The sequence below is a fragment of the Python bivittatus genome, unplaced genomic scaffold (genome assembly GCF_059951505.1).
Source record: "Python bivittatus isolate LINGU-HERP-01145 unplaced genomic scaffold, Pbiv_v1 ctg000850_np1212, whole genome shotgun sequence".
Taxonomy (NCBI): Eukaryota; Metazoa; Chordata; class Lepidosauria; order Squamata; family Pythonidae; genus Python; species Python bivittatus.
In genome coordinates this window covers 40,804,426-40,825,000 of record NW_028277112.1, presented here as the reverse complement: position 1 = coordinate 40,825,000, position 20,575 = coordinate 40,804,426, and the positions used below count along the sequence as shown (strand labels likewise).

The following is a 20,575-nucleotide window of genomic DNA, read 5'->3' as shown; positions in this document are numbered from 1 at the left end:
CAACAAAGGATATATAACAAAGTATTGAGATGAACTTTTGATATTGACCAAATACTTATTTTCCACCATGATTTGCAAATAAATTCTTTAAAAATCAGAGAATGTGATTTTCTGGATTTTTTTCCCCATTTTGTCTCTCATAGTTGAGGTATACCTATGATGAAAATTACAGGCCTCTCTCATCTTTTTAAGTGGGAGAACTTGCACAATTGGTGGCTGACTAAATACTTTTTTGCCCCACTGTATCCATTTACTCATTAATTATTATTTTGTTCCATAAAATATTGTTAGTAGTTTTGCTACTACCTTTCAGTAATTGGTGTTTCTAATTATTTTATTTATTGAACATATTTAAATAGAATTACATTTTCTACATCATTCATTGTGTCTATGCTTTTTTTGTCAAAAATGAGAAGTAAATGGCTTAATGGTTGATATATTTCTTTCTTGCTTGTAGTATTCTCCTGTCATCTAATGGAGACTTCAAGAATAACACGCTCCAGTTTTATAACTTGGAAATTGCAAAAATCCTGTATTTTCTGAGTTTTCAAAAGAATATCAAGTGTGCAATGCCTGTTGTTATCAGGTTAGAGTGCAGGGCAGATAAAGTATACTTATATATATGGATCAGTGCCATACAACTGAGGGCCACATGGCAGAATATTGTTTAGTGCTTATTTACTAGAGCATACTAATAAACAGCTTGCAGTTAAGTTTCAAGAGGAAGTGGGTTGTGCGACAGGTGTCTGACAGTAGATGGAAAGTTGTACTTTGAGAAGGGGAAAAGGACTGGGTTTTGAGATATCCAGAAACCACTGAGTGACCTTGTTATGAGACCACCTGCTACCCTAGTGTAATCTAAAGCTAATTAACATAGCAAAACACACCCCTAAGGTAGAAATTTTAGAAAACATAGAACATGTTAAGCTTATTATGTGATGTTAGTATGTAACATGGAATCAAGTGTGTCTGTGCAACAATGTAACCAATCATGTTTTTCCATACCTACTTCCCTATTTTTGAATAGTATAAAGTTTGATGTAAAACTTTACTCAAGGTTCCTCTCCTTGGAGAGACAGGACTCTTTTTGCTGAAGTGCTTCAATAAAAAGAATAAAAGGATTCCCTGGCTTGGTGTGTTGATTGGACCTTGTGTGCCGCGTAGACAAACCTGCCACTCTTTTGTGGCCAACACAAGCCTCACCCCTTTTGACATTAACACACATTTAAAAAGGCAGAGTTTGCATCACAGTGCTATATCTGCCATCTTGCCCATTTTGACACCTCTGCTGTACCATTGGTCTCAGTGAATTTCCTGTTCTAAAATTCCACATGCTCAATGCTACATATGGGTGTTTGAGAATCTATATTTATCCTGAGGCACTGTAACAGAAAAAGCACACTTCTTAGGACACATTAGATGACACATTTAACTGAAGTGACCTAGATCATGCCCATTCTGCCTGATCCTAGATTGGGCAGAGTGGATGTGCTCTGGGTCCCTTCAATTAATCAATGTGATCTATCTATCAAGACCTAGAAACTCACCTCTGTTGTAGAATCTGCCATTTAGAACAGAGATCTATATAACTTATCATGATGGTGTTCTGAAAGTCATTGAAAATTTGGCTTTGCTCCCAGGTCTGGAGGTAGGATGGCTGTTGAGCCCCTGTTTCTTCTTTGGGGTGTTTTTTGGGTGTTGTTTCCTCCTTTCAGATATTGAGGAATTCTTATAAAATTCTTTTTGTTCTTACTCCTTTTATTATGTAATACATCTAGAGTTGTCTGGAATCAGGTGGACTCAAAATTCAACTAATTAAATGAATTTATAAGAGCTAGATTTTCTCTGCCTTTTTCTCAGTGGTGCTTTCCTCTTGCGGCACACCAATAAAGGTGGGTACAGTGCTGAAATAATGGAAAGCAGTGATGGGTAGAATTAGGTGATTTATAAACAAGGTATATAAGATATATGCCAAAAAAAATAATAATTCACTTTTATCATTAATCATTGGAGATTTCCAGTATCTTACTGTGGAACCCATTAAATCCAGGTAGAGATAACCTCATTGCCTCAAACAGAAACGGGCAGAGATGGAAGTGAAATAAACTCCATTATGAACATGGGATTATACTAATACTTTTCATCCCCTTTTCCTTTAACACGCTTATGAGGCTAAAAGTCTAGCTACATCAAGGCCTTGTTATTATGCTCATTAGAATCTAAGCATGACAGCACTTGAAAAACTGTTTTAATCACAAAATGCAACCTCCATTTCAGAATTAGATAAGATCACATGTAAGAAGATAAGGGAGGTCAAAAGGAACCTTTTGATGGGGAAAAAAAGGAGAGGGGATAAAAAAAGATGGTAGAAAAAATGGCTTTTTGCTTACCTGCTGTTATGGAGAACATGTTACATAAACGTTTTCTAAAAACTGTATTGGGGCAGTATATGAAAGAGGGTCTTTATGGAAGCTATTTATTAGTCCTTTTTCTATTGACTTTTTTCCATTATTTTGAGTCTTAAATTTATTTTTATAATAAAAGAGTTAAAACGAAGAGAAAGCATTTATACATACAGTACAGTCAGAAAATATTCAGTGACAGGACCTTCACTTTTTTCAATTTTGTTATGTTGCAGCCTGATACAATCGTTCAAATTCATTTTTTTTCTCATTAATCTACACTCAGTACCCCATAATGACAAAGTGAAAACAGAACTTTAGAAATGTCTGTAAATTTATTAAAAAGGAAAAACTGAAATATCACATTGGCATAAGTATTCAGACCCTTTGCAACAACACTTGAAATTTAGATCAGGTGCCTCCCATTTCTCTTGATTGTTGCTGAGCTGTTTCTACACCTTGATTAGAGTCCACCTGTGGTAAATTAAATTGATTGGACATGATTTGGAAAGGGACACACCTCTCTATAGAAGGCCTCACAGCTGACAATGCATACTGTATCAGAGCAAAAGCCATGAGGTCAAAGGAACTGCCTGCAGAGCTCAGAGACAGGATTATTGCAAGGCACAGATCTGGGGAAGGCTACAAAAAAATTTCTGCTGCACTGAAGGTTCCCAAGAGCACAGTGGCCTCCATAATTCTCAAATGGAAGAAGTCTGGTACAACCAGGACTCTTCCAAGAGCTGGTCGCTCGGCCAAATTGAGCAATCGGGGGAGAAGAGCCTTAGTGAAAGAGGTGACCAAGAACCCGATGATCACTCTGACTGAGCTCCAGAGATCCCGTGTGGAGATGGGACAAAGTTCCAGAAGGACAACCATCACTGCAGCCCTCCACCGATCTGGGCTTTATGGCAGAGTGGCTAGACGAAAGCCTCTCCTCAGTGCAAAACACATGAAAGCTCACTTGAAGTTTGCAAAAAAGCACCTGAAGGACTCTCAGACTGTGAGGAACAAGATTCTTTGGTCTGATGAAACCAAGATTGAACTGTTTGGTCTCAATTCTAAACATTATGTCTGGAAGAAACCAGGCACCACTCATCATCTGCCCAATACCATCCCAACAGTGAAGCATGGTGGTGGCAGCATCATGCTGTGGGGGTGTTTTTCAGCAGCAGGGACTGGGAGACTGGTCAGGGTTGAGGGAAAGCTGAATGGAGCAAAGGACAGAGATATCCTCAATGAAAACCTGTTCCACAGCGCTCAGGACCTCAGACTGGGCGAAATGGTCACCTTCCAACATGACAACAATCCTAAGCATGCAGCCAAGACAACACAGGAATGGCTTAGGGACAACTCTGTGAATGTCCTAGAGTGGCCCAGCCAGAGCCCTGACTTGAACCCTATTGAGTATCTCTGGAGAGACCTGAAAATGGCTGTCCACCGACAGTCCCCATCCAACCTGATTGAGCTTGAGAGGATTTGCAAAAAAGAATGGCAGAAAATCCCCTAATCCAGGTGTGCAAAACTTGTCGCGTCATACCAAAAAAGACTGTAATTGCTGCCAAAGGTGCTTCAACAAAGTATTGAGTAAAGGGTCTGCATACTTAAGTACATGTGATATTTAATTTTTTTCTTTTTAATAAATTTAGACATTTCTAAAATTCTGTTTTCACTTTGTCATTATGGGGTACTGAGTGTAGGTTAATGAAAAAAAATGAATTTGAACAACTGTAGTATCAGGCTGCAACATAACAAACTTGAAAAAAGTGAAGGGGGTCTGAATACTTTCTGAATGCACTGTATAAAAGTCAGATGTGTCAGAAATTCCCCAACTTTGGCCTATAAGGATAATACTAACTTACAGATTAGAATACTAAAATTGGAAAGACCTAGTTGAGCCAATGAGTCTGACCCACCTACTACAGGAAACCAAATGAAAACTTCCCTGCCAAGTGACTGTATAGTTTCCACCTGAACCCATCCTGTGAAGGGAGTTCAGCAACTGCATACAAAGACTGTAAATAAATAAGATCTCCTGGATAATGGTTCTTCTGTTGAACTGCTTCCTTAGGATTTTTTTTCTAACGTTCAATCAAAAACTGCCTTTCTGTAATTTAAACCTATTATTCCACATCCTGCATGTGGATGACAAACAGATGTCAACCTTTTCTGTGATACCCCCTCAGGTACATGAAAAAGAAAGAAGCTTCCTTTTCTACAGATGTTACTTGATTGAAAAATGAAAGTATTTTGGCAAGACTTATTCTTAAACAATTATGTGACAAGTTATATTGCAGTCATAGGATTCGGGAAAGCCAAGTTCAAATCCTCAACAGATAACAAGTTCATTATGTAATTGCCAATCCCTCACACACATTACACAGTGTAATGAGGACAGAATGGAAGTTGAGGGCAGCCTTGGACTTCTTTGAGGAACAGCAGAATAAGAATGTAAATGGAAATTTTATTAAGTCCAGTGACATGCACCTACTTGTGTACATAGGATTATTCACTACAAATCTTAATAGGATGAGGACAATTGTAAAACAAAACTATGTGTTTTAAATATTTCATGCTGCTTGTTTATACAATAATATTAAGTACTATAGTGGAGTGAAATAATCCAATAGAACATATCAATAAGTACTAGTGGCTGGGCACAACATAATAAAGAGTGCCTAAAAGAAGCAGCTTTGTAGCACAACTTATTGAAAAAGAAACATTTTTATACTGTTTCCCATTAAAAGAAATCTTAGAGTTTTTACATTGCAAATAACACCTCATAGCCAGTTTTAATGCAACAGACTAGCAGTTCTGCTTTTACCAATGCTTATTATGTGCTTTCTACAAACTGGTATTATCTAGATATTTTAGAATATGAGCCCAATTAACCAGGGCCAGAATAGCTACAGATCTGGAGAACATGAAGCTGGGAAAAAACATTGGACACAAAAGACTATCCCATGGAAAGCTGAGATGCCTTAACTTATTCTAGCCTGAGAGAATAAAAAAAGCAATGAAGTCCTTAGATGAGTAAGGATCACATATATATAATGTGATGCTCATGTTCAACCAAAATCGCTGCCACAGTCACTTCGGTAACACTCATTGATAACTGGGATTTGTAATCCCATCCTACACTGACACTGGGAGTGAGGAGGCAGGAAAGCATTTTCTGTTGATAGGGAAGCAATCAACACTATTCTTGGCCAGTTTTGCACAGAATACTCATTTTTCTACCCTTAACTATACACCCTACCTCCTTTCCTAATCACCAGCAACCACCCATAGTTGCATCAGAGAGACCTTCTCTAAGAGGGCCACAAGTTCTCCACTGCATAAATTGGGGCGACCACTAGGTAGCAGGAGAGCTGTCTACTGCCATCTAGTGGTAGTCCACATTTCTGCAGCCCAAATCTACTAGTCCTAATTTATAATGTATTTAAAAAGTCTACTGCAAATTATTAAAGAGTAAAGATAGATTTATGCAGCAGCTTCCAAAACAGCTCACGATTTCGCAAGGAAACACACCACCCCATTGACTTTCGCGCCCAGTGAAAATGCTCGTTCCCGCCTTTTTTTTCTCCACAGCCAATAGGCATTGAGATCTACTGAGCTCCCTCCCTGGCTGATTATGCGACCGAACAAGAGGAAATGGTGCTGTTTTCTTCCAACGGAAATACTCACGAGACTGAGGATTGTTGTAACCAATGACATACGCCCGCAGCCTGACGATATCAAGGCAACCAATGGGAGACGAGCGCGCACTGCCGGTTTCCTAACCCACCTTAGAACTCGTACTAGTCGTTGCGGGAAGCGGCAAAGATGGCGGCCCCTGCCAAGCGTAAATCTGAGGAAACTGAGGCGGGGAGGAGCGGTGGCAACAATCGCCGCAATAAACGGACCTTGGAGGAAACCCAGCCGCGAGCGGGTGACCGACAAGAGGCAAATTCACCCTTCGTTGAGGGCGCTATCAGGAGGATCTCCATGGAGAACTTCCTGTGAGTACGCGAGGCACACGGGAAGGCGCTGTACAGCTGCCCAATAACTGCGGGGGGAGAAAAATGAGGCGCAGTGGGCGTGGCCTCTCGCAAGGCCGAGAGGCGGGGTTTCCTGTTTCCTCAGGAAACGTTCTTCCCGCTGTCAGAGAGCTCGTAGTGGTCGTGGGTTCGCAGCGTTCTTCAGGGGTAGCTCCGGGTAGTGTTTTGCACAGGCACTTTCAAGCTTGATTACCCTAAATCCAAGGCAGCCTTAATGTCGTCTTTTATCACCAGCACTAGTTGCCCCACCATAAAACCAGGCTTTCGTCTTCACACATGTTGCCTCAGATCCTAAGATAGAGAATTCTAGACCTTCTGTTGCACCTAAAAGGGAAGGGAGTAATTGCTTCAAGTCGAATAGAGGTCTGTAGAGTAGTGTGTATCCCACTGTTTCTGATTTCTCCTTGCCCTCTGTACAGTAATGCCCTACTGGCCATCTGTACAGTTGGGGACTCTCAACTTCCTGAGGAATGGAGGAACGGGTCTCTCTGACCCTTTACTTAAAACAGCCTTTTCCAGTCGAACATCTATCTGATGATTGCTGATTATAATTTCTTTCACACGGAAGCAGTATGGTCAGTTGTATGGGATGGAGGTGAAAGCAGTTTTAATCCATTATATCCAAAAGGGAGAAGATTGGGGAATGCAGACTTCAAAGTTCAAAAAGATGGGCTTTCATGTAAGTGAGCACAGGATTGATATTCCTGTGCAAATTTACATAGACATATGGTCTGTTAGCTTTGGTGGGGTCTCTAAATAAACATGTACACAATCAGCTGGAAAGCTGAAATCCAATGCCGTGTGTTTGGTGGTAAATCCTATTGAATACATTGGGGCAGTTGCACAGTTACTATATTAAATAAAGCTGGACTGTTGCTATAGTGATGTTTATCACTTGGTCACTAATGCCTCAATTTGCAAATATTCATGAAAGGTAAGAGCACTGCTGGATCAGGTCAAAGGTCCACTTAGTTAAACATTTTCATCCAAGACTGGCCAACCAAGTATGCACTGGCAGTCTGTATTCAAAAGCCTGAATATAACAACATTTTTCTACTTCTGTAACTGGTAGTGAGAGGCATATTGCCTTTGGTACTGGAGCTGATAATTTAGCCATAATGATTGACTGACAACCTTTCTTAAAGCTGTCCAAGTGTGTGCCCAATGTTATATTGTGTGAGAATGAATTGACAAATTAACTGTATGCTTTTGTCTGAATGTCTCACAGTTTGGTTCTATTAGATTAACTTGATTTTTAATGCTATTATGACTGGCAGTGAAAAACTTCTCATTCACTTTCTCTACACCATAAGTATTATATCCCCCTACATTTGCCTTTTTTCCTAAGAGACCCAGATATATCTATTCCTTGTAGGGAGTTGCTGCAAACTTTTGATGGTTAACAGATCTGGCATTGAAAGATTAGCTTTAGATAGGATTCTTGTTTCTGTTAGGATATGTTAATTTCTTTGTTGTTTAATAAACTTTGTGGCATAGGATTTTATTTTTCTCTGTTTCTGAATCAAAATTTAAAGTCAGATTATCTTAAATATATTATCTACTTGTTAGCTTCTTTCTTGCTTTATATCCTGCCTTTCTACTTTGGTGAGCACTCAAAACATTAGGGCAAAAATTGCAAAAAATCTGATTTATTGATGGCATAAATTCTGCTTTATTTATCTTCACAAATAACCTGCTTATAAACTTTTTTTTTTAATTGCTTTTCAGAACCTATGATAACTGTGTGGTGTTTCCAGGTCCTCATCTAAACATGATAGTGGGAGCTAATGGGACAGGTAAATCAAGCATTGTATGCGCAATATGCCTTGGATTGGCAGGAAAACCTTCCTTTATAGGACGAGCTGACAAGGTGAGGATTTGGTCTGGTTCTGTTTGGAATTATATGATACTGGATTCCAGTGATATCTGTTAGGGTACATATGCTTAAATTGTATAAAATCATTTCCATATAATAAATTGCAAATAAATGCTGATCTTTTGTAAAATAAGCTTAATGCACTATGTTTCATAGTTGATTTTCATCTTCATTTATTAATCAGATTTCTAACCCAAAATATAGCATCATTGAAGTGTAAAGCAACCAACTCTCTCTGCCACCAGCAGAAATAAAAACAGACAAAAAGGGTTCCCAATCACTCTAACCCAAGGTCTGGTGGAAGAGCCATGTTTTTAATGCTCTTTTACAGCTCAGTAAAGTGGGAGTCATGTAAATCTCCAAGGGGAGGCTATTCCAGAGGCAGTTGCCATGACGGAGAAGGTCTGCTTTCTAGTTCCTGCTAGAAGATATTACTTGATTAACAGAACCAGGAGCGAGCCTGATTTAATTATTTGTGTACTTCTTTTTCTAAATAACTTTCACCCCAAAGCTATATACCAGTGGCTAAGCACCCTAGAAAATGTACAAAATTACTTGTTAATGTTATGTATAATCCGGTGTAAAACTTAAAGGACATAGGGAATATCTGGCTAGAGCTCAGAAGAAAAGCTGCTGGTGATTTTCAGATGACTTTTTCAAAAGACTGCAGTTGAGTTAATCTAACACTAGCAAATAAAAAGAAATAACTACTGAATTAGAAAAGATGCTATAATTTACAACATGACATAAGACATTACATAGTTTAGAAAAATAGTTAAGGGCGCATGCTATTGTTTTTAATGTCTTGATATAGATGATGAATGTTCCTAAGATGTATGTAACTGGGCACAGCTAATAATGTTATAGTTATTGTGATTTTATTTTATTGCTGATATCTGTCTACTTTATGTGTGTGTGCGTGTGTGTGTGTGTGTATATATATATATATATAGAGAGAGAGAGAATAATTTATTGTATAGTATATCGATTTTTGTAAGATGCTTTGATTCATTTTTTGATTGGAGTGACAACTTTTGAAAGAACTGAATAAATAAGACTTATTTATTGGGAAAAAACTGGATCACAAATTATGTATACCTAAAAAAGTAATGTATACCTAAAAAAGTAATAAAAAAGAGAAGTTAATTTAAATTGTAGTCTGAGGTTGCATTCTATGAAGACTGTATCAGAGAATCTGGACATCTGAATCTACATTAAGAGATGAAGTCTTTAAAATCCCAACTACCTCTGGAATGTTTTGTTGTCCTTCAGTATAATTTGTTCTATTGGTGCTACTCCTTAATCTGCTGGATTGTTTTAACTGTAATGGTTTCAAAGGCGACTAAATGTCACATTATGCTGTTTTTACTTTTATGCCATTTGCTTCGTGCTCCTTACTAAAATGCATATTTTGCTGTACATAGAAGTTGTACTGACAGTTGTGCTTTCTGTCATGAGTTAGAGAGCTAAGTGCTGCTGCTAGGTTGTGTGTTGAGTTTAGGTAACCAAAAAATGGTACTTCATTATGCTTACTCTCCTCTGCATTCCATTTTTGTTTCACTGGCATTCTGCCCCAACTTGTATTAAACAGCTTTACAGTTCATACACTTCATAAGTGATATGCAATACTTATAAATTAAGATTGTATGTATATCTATATCTATATCTTTTCCTTTTGCTCAGGTTGGTCATTATGTGAAGCGGGGTTGCAGCAAAGGAACAGTTGAAATTGAGGTGTGAGTAAATGAGACTTGTTCATATGTCTGTTTTTTACAAGTGTACTTGAATAATTTATTGAAAATATGTTGAGAAAATATGTTGAGATGAACATGTTTTATTTTAATAGTACATACGTTATAGCCTAAGGTAAAATATAACAATTATTTTCTGTTTATTAGGCATAAGAAGCCGAACAATGTTATTATCAAACGAGAAATTTTTGTAACAAACAACCAATCAACTTGGTTTCTTAATGATACCCCCTGCACTCTCAAAATGGTAGAGGAACAAGTCTTGGCCTTAAATATTCAAGTGGGTAATCTGTGCCAGTTTCTTCCACAGGTATGAATAATTTTCATTTTTAAGAAAATATAAATATTAGCAGTTTCAATAAAGGAAATGCTAAAGGGATGTAATGATATGAGAAATCCAGTGTAAGAGAAATGCTTATGACTTGAAATTAGGTATTAGATACAATAGGAGAAGTTATGAAAACAATCAACTTAATAGTACCACCTCTATCATTCCAGTGTGTATGACACAGAATAATGGGTTTAAATTACAGGAAAGTGGGTTCTGACTAACTATTAGGGAAAAAAATCCTAATGTAAGAGCAATTTGACAGTGAAACCAGTTACCTCCCTTCACTGGATGAGCTGAAATTGGATAGCCATCTTTTTTAATTGCTTTAATTTGGATCCTTGCATCAGTAGGGGATTGGACTTAATAGCCTAAATGGCCCCTTTCAGCTTTATGGTTCTTTGATTTATTAGATTTTTCTCATTTATATTAGCATCATTAGAGTACTTTCTCTGACTGGTACTACCGCACATAGAACATTTCTTTCATAATGAAATTCTGCAGTAGTTATTTCTTGGGTACAATCTGGTGCTCTGTTAGAAATGTGAAATTATTCACAGTGCATACTGCTATTTAACTCAGTTGAGTGACTTGCATCTATGTGAAATACACTGCTGCTGTCTCGCACTGAAAACCATAGGACAATCTGTAGCAGCTGAAACTGTTCTGGCCATACCCTTTTGCTGGTTTTTCTCTGCTTCCAGCATTCCAAAGCTGTATGGGAAGGAGCTGGCAATAGAGTACATTCTGCTGATAACATGGAGAAGCAGCTCGTTTGTTGTTCAAAAGCCTTGCTTGGTTGTAGTGTGTTAACATATAGATGCTCTGTGATGGCTACCACTTGGGAAAGGTTAAAAATTGTCTGCTGGATATTTACATTAGTTCAAACCTCATGTCTTTTGTTATATAATTAAATGCATTTACATGCATAAAATACTGCATGTATTTTGTCATCTGCTTTGCAGGATAAAGTTGGAGAATTTGCAAAATTGTCCAAAACTGAGTTGCTTGAAGCTACAGAGAAATCAATTGGTCCACCAGAGATGTACAGATTTCACTGTGATCTCAAAAATTTCAGGCAGAGGGAGCGAGAACTTGAAGTAAGAGTCTGATGTATATTGTGTTAGCTTTATAATTTTAAAAATAAATATCAGGGTTTTTTTCAGTTCTAAAAGCATCATGTACAAGAGAAATTTCCTTCATTAGAGAGAGAAACAGAATATTTTATGACTTTACTCAGAAGAGCAGGCATGGTGTTATCTTGGCTTATTGGCTTTGTTTCTTGTAGCTTTCATTTATTCTTGGCTTATTGTGGATCTTCTTTCTGGCTCCTATAAGTTTTCTTTTTAACTATCTTAGATAAAAGAATCAGAACAACTGAAATTGCTTTAATGCTTTCTGGTTCTGTCCTTGCTCCTCAGAACAATGGAATCACTAACAAGGAACTCTAGTTATCTTTAGAATTGGCTATGTTAAACCCTCCTATTGCAACCAGAAATGCATGTAGCTAGAATGGAAAAATAGGTTTAACTCTCTTTTTTTCCCTTTATTGTGTTTTATAATAAAATTACAAAAAATAAAAATACAAAAGAACTGAAATACTAAAGACAATAACTAAACAAGACAAAGAATGTAACCCCTCCAAAAAACTCAATACCAAACATCTAATGATATAATGAGTAGAAATAACTAGTTTAGAAAAAATAGCTTGTAATCTGTATTATTATCAAATAGAGAAAAAAAATGTTTTTGCTTTGTCTTACAGTATTTAAAATCAATGCTTTCAAAATGGTTTGCAGTACAGCAAAGCTATGAAATTCGTTTCAACTGTCAATATACAAGTAGTCCTTGCTTAACGACCATTCATTTAGCAACTGTCCAAAGTTAAGGTGGTGCTGAAAAAGCTACTTACAACCGATGCCCAAAGGTATGACATCGTAGCGCCTCCAAGGTCACATGATTGCAATCTGGGCGCTTGGCAACCACCTTGTACTTACAGTGGTTGCAGTGTCCCAGGGTCATGTGATTGCCGTTTGCTACCTTCCCAGTTAGCTTCCAGCAAGCAAAATCAATGGGGAACAGCATGATTCGCTTAAAGACTGCTGCAAAAAAGGTTGTAAAATTGGGTGCAGTCACGTGATGCTTAGCTTAACGACTACCCCACTTAACGACAAATTTTCTGGTCCCTATTGTGGTAGTTAAGTGAGGACTACCTGTATATGGATCAGTCTATTATATGGCTTGCATCAATTGTTTGGGAAGCTGGTTTACTACTAATGATTATGACTAATTGAAGTTTGATGAAGGGAGTGCATAAACTTTGTAAATGTGATGGAATGGAATTATAAAGGCCAAGCTCAGGGAGGTAAGCATTTTCTTAGCTCACCGGAACCGCGTGGGAGGAACAAATGGATGAGACTGACACCTCCCTGAGGAATTCATACTGTTGTGGCTGGAGGACTTTGGGAACTGGGGTTTTAGTCTGGGAAGATTCTTGCTAGAGGTTGTAGCTAATAGCTGGACTGAATTTGCATGGTCTCTTGGAGTTCCTTGGGCTAGGCCTGACATCAGTCAAGAAAATGCTTATCTCCCTGAGCTTGGCCTTCATAATTCCGTTCCATCACAGCAAAGGAGCGTATGGTGTATTTAAGCAGGCTTATTTTGAACTTTCTGTGTCCTTTTATTCTTTTATTCTTTTATATGGTTAAACTATGATATTAGTTACCACTATTTTATTTTATTTATTTTATTGAAATATTATTTTGATAATGTATTAAATTGCTTGATATATTTTAAACAAATATTTTATTACCCATATAGAAATTGTATTTATTTAAATTTGTTATAGCTGCCCACTCTAACAGATTCTGGGAGCCTTACAGAAGCCATTTTGTTTATTTATTTAGTAGATTAAAAAAAGGTTAGTCATTTTACCCATTTCTTAAGGAAAAAATAAAGCTGAAATGAGATAAAATATACCATTTTTTAAAAAATCAATCACAATTCTGATTAGCAATCCTGGCCAAGTAGAAGCTCAATTATGTTAACATAACTGTTGATACAGTGTTTAAACACAGTTAAAGTAGGGAATGAGGATTTGGTTTGGGGAGGGATATCTTGTTAATACAGTTATGAATGATTAAGCTACAGAATTAAGAATTATGATAATTTCCATATAGGTAGTCCTCACTTAACAACCACATTAGGGACTGGAAAATTGTTAAGCAAGTCACATCTGATTTTACGACTGTTTTTGCAACAGTCACTAAGCAAATCACCATGGCTATTAATCATGGTGGTTGTTAAATGAATCACATGGTTCCCCATTGATTTTGCTTGCTGGAAGCTGGTTGAGAAGGTCGCAAATGGTGATTACATGACCCCAGGATGCTGCAACCATTGTAAGTGCGAGCTGGTTGCCAAGTGCCTGGATTGCAATCACATGACTATGGGGATGCTGCGACAGTTGTAAGTGTGAGGACTGGTTGTAAGTCCCTTTGTTCAGCACCAGTGTAACTTCGAACAGTCACTAAATGAAGTGAGGACTACCTGTAATGGGAAAATAAAATAGGAGATGTGAATGTCCATTAATAAGTAAAAAAGATATATAATATTGTTGGTTGAATGTTTTCATTCAATAAATGTGTCCCTTCTGTTAACTCATTTACAAGGATCTGAACTGATTAAAAGCAAAGAACAGAAATTCTAATTATGAAGAATTTGTATGTATTAAATTAGTTGTTTCAAGTGAGTTGTATCTAGTGGGTCCCTCTGCTGAATGTTCATTGATCCACAAAGGTTTCCATCAATGGCAGTAGGAAATGGAGGACGCCAAAGAGTCCAGATGAAGGGAAAACTGGCAAAAATTGCCTCTCCCGTTCGGCAGGTGGAAGCATCAGATAGGTCAAAGAACTTTCTACAAAATTGAGAGCAGATAATTGACTACACTCTAGTGATAATTTCTGTGACTACGATTCCATTTCCTTTTCTGTTTCACAGCAGAATCAGATCTATTTTCAGAGATACAATTTCTATTTGCATTAATATTCTATTTTTCTGATATACTTAATTGAATGAAGTACTTGGTAGAACAACAATAACATGAACAACAACATTTTGTTAATTTAATCATGTAAATAATTTAAAACATATGTGCTGACAGAATTCATGCATGGAAAAAAATAGCAACTTAGAAAAAATGAAGAAAAAGAATGAAAGATATAAGCAAGATATGGAGCGATATCATGAACGTCAGCACCATCTAGATTCAATTGCAATACTTGAGAAAAAAAGGCCATGGGTGGTAAGTTCTTAATTTTTAAAAGCTGATTTGAAAATGTACCTTTAAACACATATACTCAGAGACATACACATGCACAAAAGCAAGGCTAATATAAGAAGAAAGTATTGGAGTGAAGTGGGGAAGCTGATCAAATGTCAGTATGATGCAATCTGTATTTGGTCTAACAAATTACATATATTGCTTATATTTAGGCAGTACTGCCTAAAGTAACAAGGTAGGGAGATTGCTAGCTGTTGGTAAGAATTTTAAATGTACTTTGCTGATCTCCATGACTATCAAATCCAGAATGAATTATAAATATAGTAATATTTTCAAAATGAAATTATGAAAAACTCACTTTTTTCTTTTTTCCCCCTAATTTCTATCTCATATGCAGTTCTTAAAATTCTTATTTTCTTGGAATTTAGTTTAGATTTTGTTTTCAACCTGCAACTTGATTTGAGCATTTTAGGACAAAGTAGGAAAAAAATTCAAATTGTTTAATAAATCATACAAAGATAAAGTTAAGCTCAACTTTTAATAACTTCACGGACACAACCATGTAATTCTATAATGGTAATTTATGGAAGTGTTTGGCTACTGCCTTCTCCGATGATTTTTGGCTGCATAGTCTAGCCTATAGCCCTGATAATCTTTGGGGATTCCCATCCAAGTATAAACCAGGCCTTATTTTACTTAGCTTCCAAGTGCAGGCAAGGTCAGTTAAGAACTATAAAAATAACAGTTATGGGGGGAGGGGGAACAATAACCCAGGACCACATTCAGGATAGTGGGGTTAATTGTTTTGGAAACTCATCTACTCTCATATAAGGATCTTTTTTCAGTCTATTTCATGATAGTGAATTGTAAGAGTAGAGATAAACAGTCTATGTTCCTCGCTGAACACAGACAGGGAGAGTTCCCTTTTTTGTGAAATCTGTTGATTTAGATTCACAATGTTCTTTCAGGGTTGCTAATGCTGATTCTCAGTTGTCTTCTATAGAGTCATATGTTGCAAAAGTGAGATGATTCTCTATTGTGGCAAGCCAAAACAGATTAAATCACCATCTGCTTGAATTCTGATTGTATTAGGTTGTTTTTTGAATTCAAGAAAAACATTACACTGATCCCACTTTAAATATTCTGAATATGATTTTAAATCCACAGAGTTTTTGACTTTGTTTTAATAGTTTAAAACTTGACTGCTTCTATGATTCACAAATTGAGATATGCTTATTTAAGAAAACACTGTTGAATAGTACACATACATGTGAGTCTGAAAGAGAGCCTAGAACCTGTGATTAGCTACACAAAATTTAACCCTTGAATATGATTTTAATCTGCTGTTCTTTTAAAAAGTAGGAAAAATATCTTTGAAATGATAACCCCAAATTAAATGCATGATCTTTCAAAATGCTACATTGTTTTCTTTATCCTGTTTGAGAAGTTCCTTGATATATAATGCATTGTTCATCTTGACAGGAATAAACTGGTTTTTTAAAAACATGGAAAAAGGGAAACTTTACAGGATAATGGAACCCATAATTGTTGAGGAGTATAAAGAGCAACAAATGGGTCATATTTGTTAAAAAGAAAACAATTATGGTAGTATTCCAAACAGCAATCTCACTGTAAAATTGTTCAGGCATCTAAAACTTAATACTTAAGGTATAAACATATTGTATGTTGTAATTTGATGTCAGGTATAAACTTAATTAACAGTGCAGTGTAAAGCAGCATTCCTCAACCTGGTAACCCCCTAGTATGTTGGTTGTGTAGTTTTCCCTTTGCTAAGTAATATCTAGCTAGGCTATTCTGCTTCCAACTAATGTACAGTAATTATGTAAATATGACCTTTTTCAGTGTCCAGAGGAGTTGAAAAGTGAACAAAGTGTAGCAGTGTCAGATAGCGTCATCCTATGGTTAATTACTTTGCATGCATTGCTTTTTAGATATATGAAGAAGTACGTGAGCAGCATGAAGAGGTAAAAAAAAGCCGAAATAGGCAGAAAGAAGAATTAAGAGCACTGAAACAGGCACAGGCTCCCATGACTCATCAGATCAGAGAAGTTGAGAAGGAATGTGCAAGCCTGGAAGCCAAAATTGAGGAAAAGGCATGTGTTTTAGATTCATTGTATCACTTTCCTCATAGTAAAGTATAAGACTTCCTTATAGAAGTCAAAATAATTAATGTATATACAAAAGTTATAGGAATGTAGTCTGTAGTCATGAAATGTAACATTGAAACTGTTTATTAAAACTTTCAGAAGTCTTTGGATTAAAATCATAGAATAAAAAGTTCCATGCAGTTTAGCTTTTTAACCAGCCTCCAGTTCAAGACTAATGCCCTTTTGGAAGGGTTCCTGGATCAGAGATTAATCTCACCTCCACTGAATGACAATTTACAATCCCTAATTATTTACAGTAGTTGGAAATTGCTAGGATAAAGCCATAACTAGCTTTATCAGAATTTAAATCACCAGATGTGTTCTACAGCCCTGGGACTCTGACGTCATAGGATTGAGTAGAAAACTAATCTCTAGTTTAGCAAACTGAAAGTTCTGCTCTTAAAAATAGGCAAGGCAGAAGCCTTATCCCAGGGCATAAATTTCCTGTTCCTTACCAGTGTCCTTGTTCCATTCTATATCTGAAGCAAATATAACCTAGGTCAGTTCACTGAGTCCAATTTTTAGTATTAGAGTGTTAGTTGAAACCCTAGAACCTTGAGCCAGTACATGTAAACTTCTGCCAACTATTATTTTTAAGGCATTCAGTGTTCTTTTTCTACTTGTGGAAGTTATGATATTTCAGTGCAGTATTGAATGTGAAGAAAACAAAAATTTGGTGTCAGTCTGGTGGCCATAACTGTTACCAAAATAGAAACCCTCTTCTTAATAAATATATCCAGTTTATGTTGAATCCTTAAAATGATTCTACAAGACTTCAGCTGTTCAAATTGCAGACGATAAACTCTACAATAATAGTTTATACTTTTATATCAAGTCGCAATTGTTCTCCATAAATAGTTATAAAAAACAAACTATATGCAGTTCAGTCTATTCACAGTAGAAAAGTTGCATGCTCATGCTCTCTGATGCTATATTAGTTGGTAAATTCGTTAACTAGAACAGACTGCTAACTTTAAAAATTCCCTTATATAGAATACAGCTATCAAAGCAGCATCTCAGAAATGTAAACTGCAACAGGATGCTTTGGAGAAAAAAGACAAGCAAGTAAGTTTTTTTCTCCCTTAAAATCTTTCACTTGTATTTACAGGTAGTCCTTGCTTAACAGTGGTAATTGGGACTGGCAACTCTGTCGCTAAGCAATGAAATTGTAAAGCGTAATGTCATGTGACCATGCTGGTTTACCATGGCCATCCCAGTAGCCATCATTGGATGAATCTGCACGGTCGCAGTTTCCTGTGGTCATATGATCACCATTTGTGACCTGTTGGCTCCCCCATTGACTTTGCTTGTCAGAAGCTGGCATTGAAGGTTGCAAATGGCGATCATGTGACTGCGGGATGCTTCAGCCGTCATAATTGTGAGTTGGTTGCCAAGTACCTGAACTACAATCACATGACTGCAGGGACGCTGTGACAGCTGCAACTATGAGGAACGGTCATAAGGCCCCCTCATTCAGTGCTGTTGTAACTTCGAACAATCGCTGAACAAGTAGTCCTTAGATGAGGATTACCTGTAGTAGCATAGTTCTCCTGACAGACCTGACAAAATAGGTTCTTGTTCCATCTCATCTACCACCCAAACTTGAACCTGAGGTTTAGGGAACCCTCCAAAGCACATTTGGGGTATGGGCAGTGGGGTGGGAAAAAGAGGAGTCTCATTATATGAATGACAGTCTGCAGTATTAACTTTGTGATAGTCATTCGGTTTTGTCACAGCATTCAGGGGTATAAATGTTGTATTATAGTGTGATAATAGGCCCTGGCAAATTTTACTTTGACAATTACTTACTTCAGGGGTCCTCAAACTTTGTAATACAACAGCCCCCTAAAATGATAGATGAGTTTATGTATAACACCCAGGCAAAGTGCTTTCTAATTCTGTCGAAACTTCCTCTAGGGTTTATTTCCCCTTGTCTGGGCAAGCTTACTGTGGGCTTGTCCAGGCACAGTTCTGACAACACTTTGAGTTCCTGCTTCCCTGGGTAAGCCCAATGTGGCTGAACCAGGCAAAGTTGGAGTGAGTTTTGACAGTACTTCTCCTTTGCCAATTTAAGCTTGATCAGTCTAAAAAAGACTGACCCCCCAGTTGTTTGTGACCCCTTGGGTGATCACAGCTCACAATCTGAGAATCTTCAAATTAGGTGATTTTTAACAATCATTTTAATTATACACACAGTATCTATTGTGTATTGACTTCTTTAAAAAATACATTTTAGATGAGGTAGGCACCTTGGAATTATAAAACACATATATTTCCTTTGAATGCTTGGCTATATTGTTTCCCATAATCATATATGCTAGCCAATTTCATTTGGTGTTCTTCTGTTTTGCAAAATAATAGGTTTGGGATCATCCATATTAGATATTTTGGAATTGTGATTTATTTGACATGCAACAACTTTCATTTGTGTTACATGATTAACTAAAATATTAACAAGTCTTTGCCTTTTTTCCTTGCTATTTTATGATGAGAACTTACTTTTTTTATTGGCATATCTTGAGAATGTTTCTATGCATTTTCTTAGATTGAAGATATTAAACTAGCTTTAAGGATGAAAAGGGAGGCAGAAATGGATCGGCAGAAGAGAATACATAACACTCGTAAGATGATAGAAGACTGGACCAATGAGCTTAAAAACACAGAGAATGTTGAAAACATTCAGCCTCTAATGGATTCTGTTATTGCTGACCTTAGACAGTTGGAGGAAAAGAAGGCAAATATTGATGGTGAATTAAATGATCTGCAAAGAGAAAGGGAGAACTTGCTAAAAGAAAGGAAAGGTAAACATGCTAAAGTTTATTTTTGCTGTTTATGCAACCTGAGTTCCAAAGAAATAAACTGATACTAATAACTAACTACTTGCCTACTCTGTTCAGATGGAAGATGTGATGTTCCTCTTATTTGTTCCATGGCAAGATGCAAGCAGTTTCATTGCTAAACTTTGGATCCTGGCATCAACCAAGCATTTCTACCAGAATTACTTTAACATTTAATTTTTCACATTATAGCTCTTTATAGTATATTCCTATTCTAAGACTTTCCAGGTGTTGGGGAATAGCTTTGGGGAAGGGGTTTTAAAGCCCTTCTAAGCATGTAAACGCATCTTTGAATTTTGTCTAATTCTCTAGTTATAATTTATACTACCAGAAAGATTGGTTATTGGTTATTAAAAGGGTGGTTATTGCGATGAGAGCTAGCTTCTTAGACATCTTGTGAATAGCAGTCATTATACATTTGGTTTGTTTTCTGGTGGAGATTCAGGAACTCTTGTGGATCATCTCACAGGAACTGTTCATAAGTCTCCATTAAGTTCTTGCAAAAATATTAGCCTCTGTTGGAAGAGAAGAAAAGTATCTAATTAAGTATCCATCTTTTCAGACTGTTAGTAAAATTGCTGCCTATATTTGTGATCATAAATTACAGTAAATAGTTCAGGGATTATTAAAATTGCAGGCACAGCAGACCGCATTGCTCAATTTGAAAATCTGATGAATATGAAGGAAGAGAAGCTTAAAGGGAGATTCCAAGACACACACGATGCTCTTATGTGGTTAAGACAGAACAGAGACCGATTTACAAGAAGTGTCTGTGACCCTATGTTGCTTTCAGTAAGCTGACTCACTTCAGTATTATTATTAAAATTTAATAGTTACTTCTATTGTAATCTTATTTTTAAACCTTTTCTAAAGAATCCATTATTTTAATGT

At 36.8% G+C, this 20,575-nt stretch overlaps 2 protein-coding genes and 1 long non-coding RNA gene across 5 annotated transcripts in view; 2 read left to right on the top strand and 1 right to left on the bottom strand.

Moving 5' to 3' along the window:
• The window catches only part of MAMDC2 (MAM domain containing 2), a 78,538-nt gene extending 77,423 nt beyond the window's left edge, over window positions 1–1,115 (top strand). Inside the window, exon 15 of the transcript XR_015793892.1 lies at window positions 458–1,115. The gene's annotated coding sequence lies outside the window, so the exon portion shown is untranslated. The remainder of the gene's footprint in view (window positions 1–457) is intronic.
• Window positions 1–6,328, bottom strand: part of LOC148213821 (uncharacterized) — a 52,390-nt gene extending 46,062 nt beyond the window's left edge. Inside the window, exon 1 of one of the 2 annotated variants that reach the window (XR_015793894.1) lies at window positions 6,190–6,328. This is a non-coding gene — a long non-coding RNA (uncharacterized LOC148213821). Of the gene's footprint in view, window positions 1–6,089 lie in introns of both variants that reach the window. The other variant, XR_015793893.1, reaches the window with a different exon arrangement.
• SMC5 (structural maintenance of chromosomes 5) overlaps window positions 6,228–20,575 on the top strand; it is a 52,259-nt gene continuing 37,911 nt past the window's right edge. Inside the window, exons 1-10 of one of the 2 annotated variants that reach the window (XM_088130477.1) lie at window positions 6,228–6,403; window positions 8,171–8,312; window positions 10,002–10,054; window positions 10,217–10,379; window positions 11,363–11,497; window positions 14,560–14,700; window positions 16,632–16,793; window positions 17,841–17,912; window positions 19,393–19,648; window positions 20,322–20,476. In XM_088130477.1, coding sequence (XP_087986603.1) covers window positions 6,228–6,403; window positions 8,171–8,312; window positions 10,002–10,054; window positions 10,217–10,379; window positions 11,363–11,497; window positions 14,560–14,700; window positions 16,632–16,793; window positions 17,841–17,912; window positions 19,393–19,648; window positions 20,322–20,476 — 1,455 coding nt within the window. Of the gene's footprint in view, window positions 6,404–8,170; window positions 8,313–10,001; window positions 10,055–10,216; window positions 10,380–11,362; window positions 11,498–14,559; window positions 14,701–16,631; window positions 16,794–17,840; window positions 17,913–19,392; window positions 19,649–20,321; window positions 20,477–20,575 lie in introns of those variants that run through there. The other variant, XM_088130478.1, reaches the window with a different exon arrangement.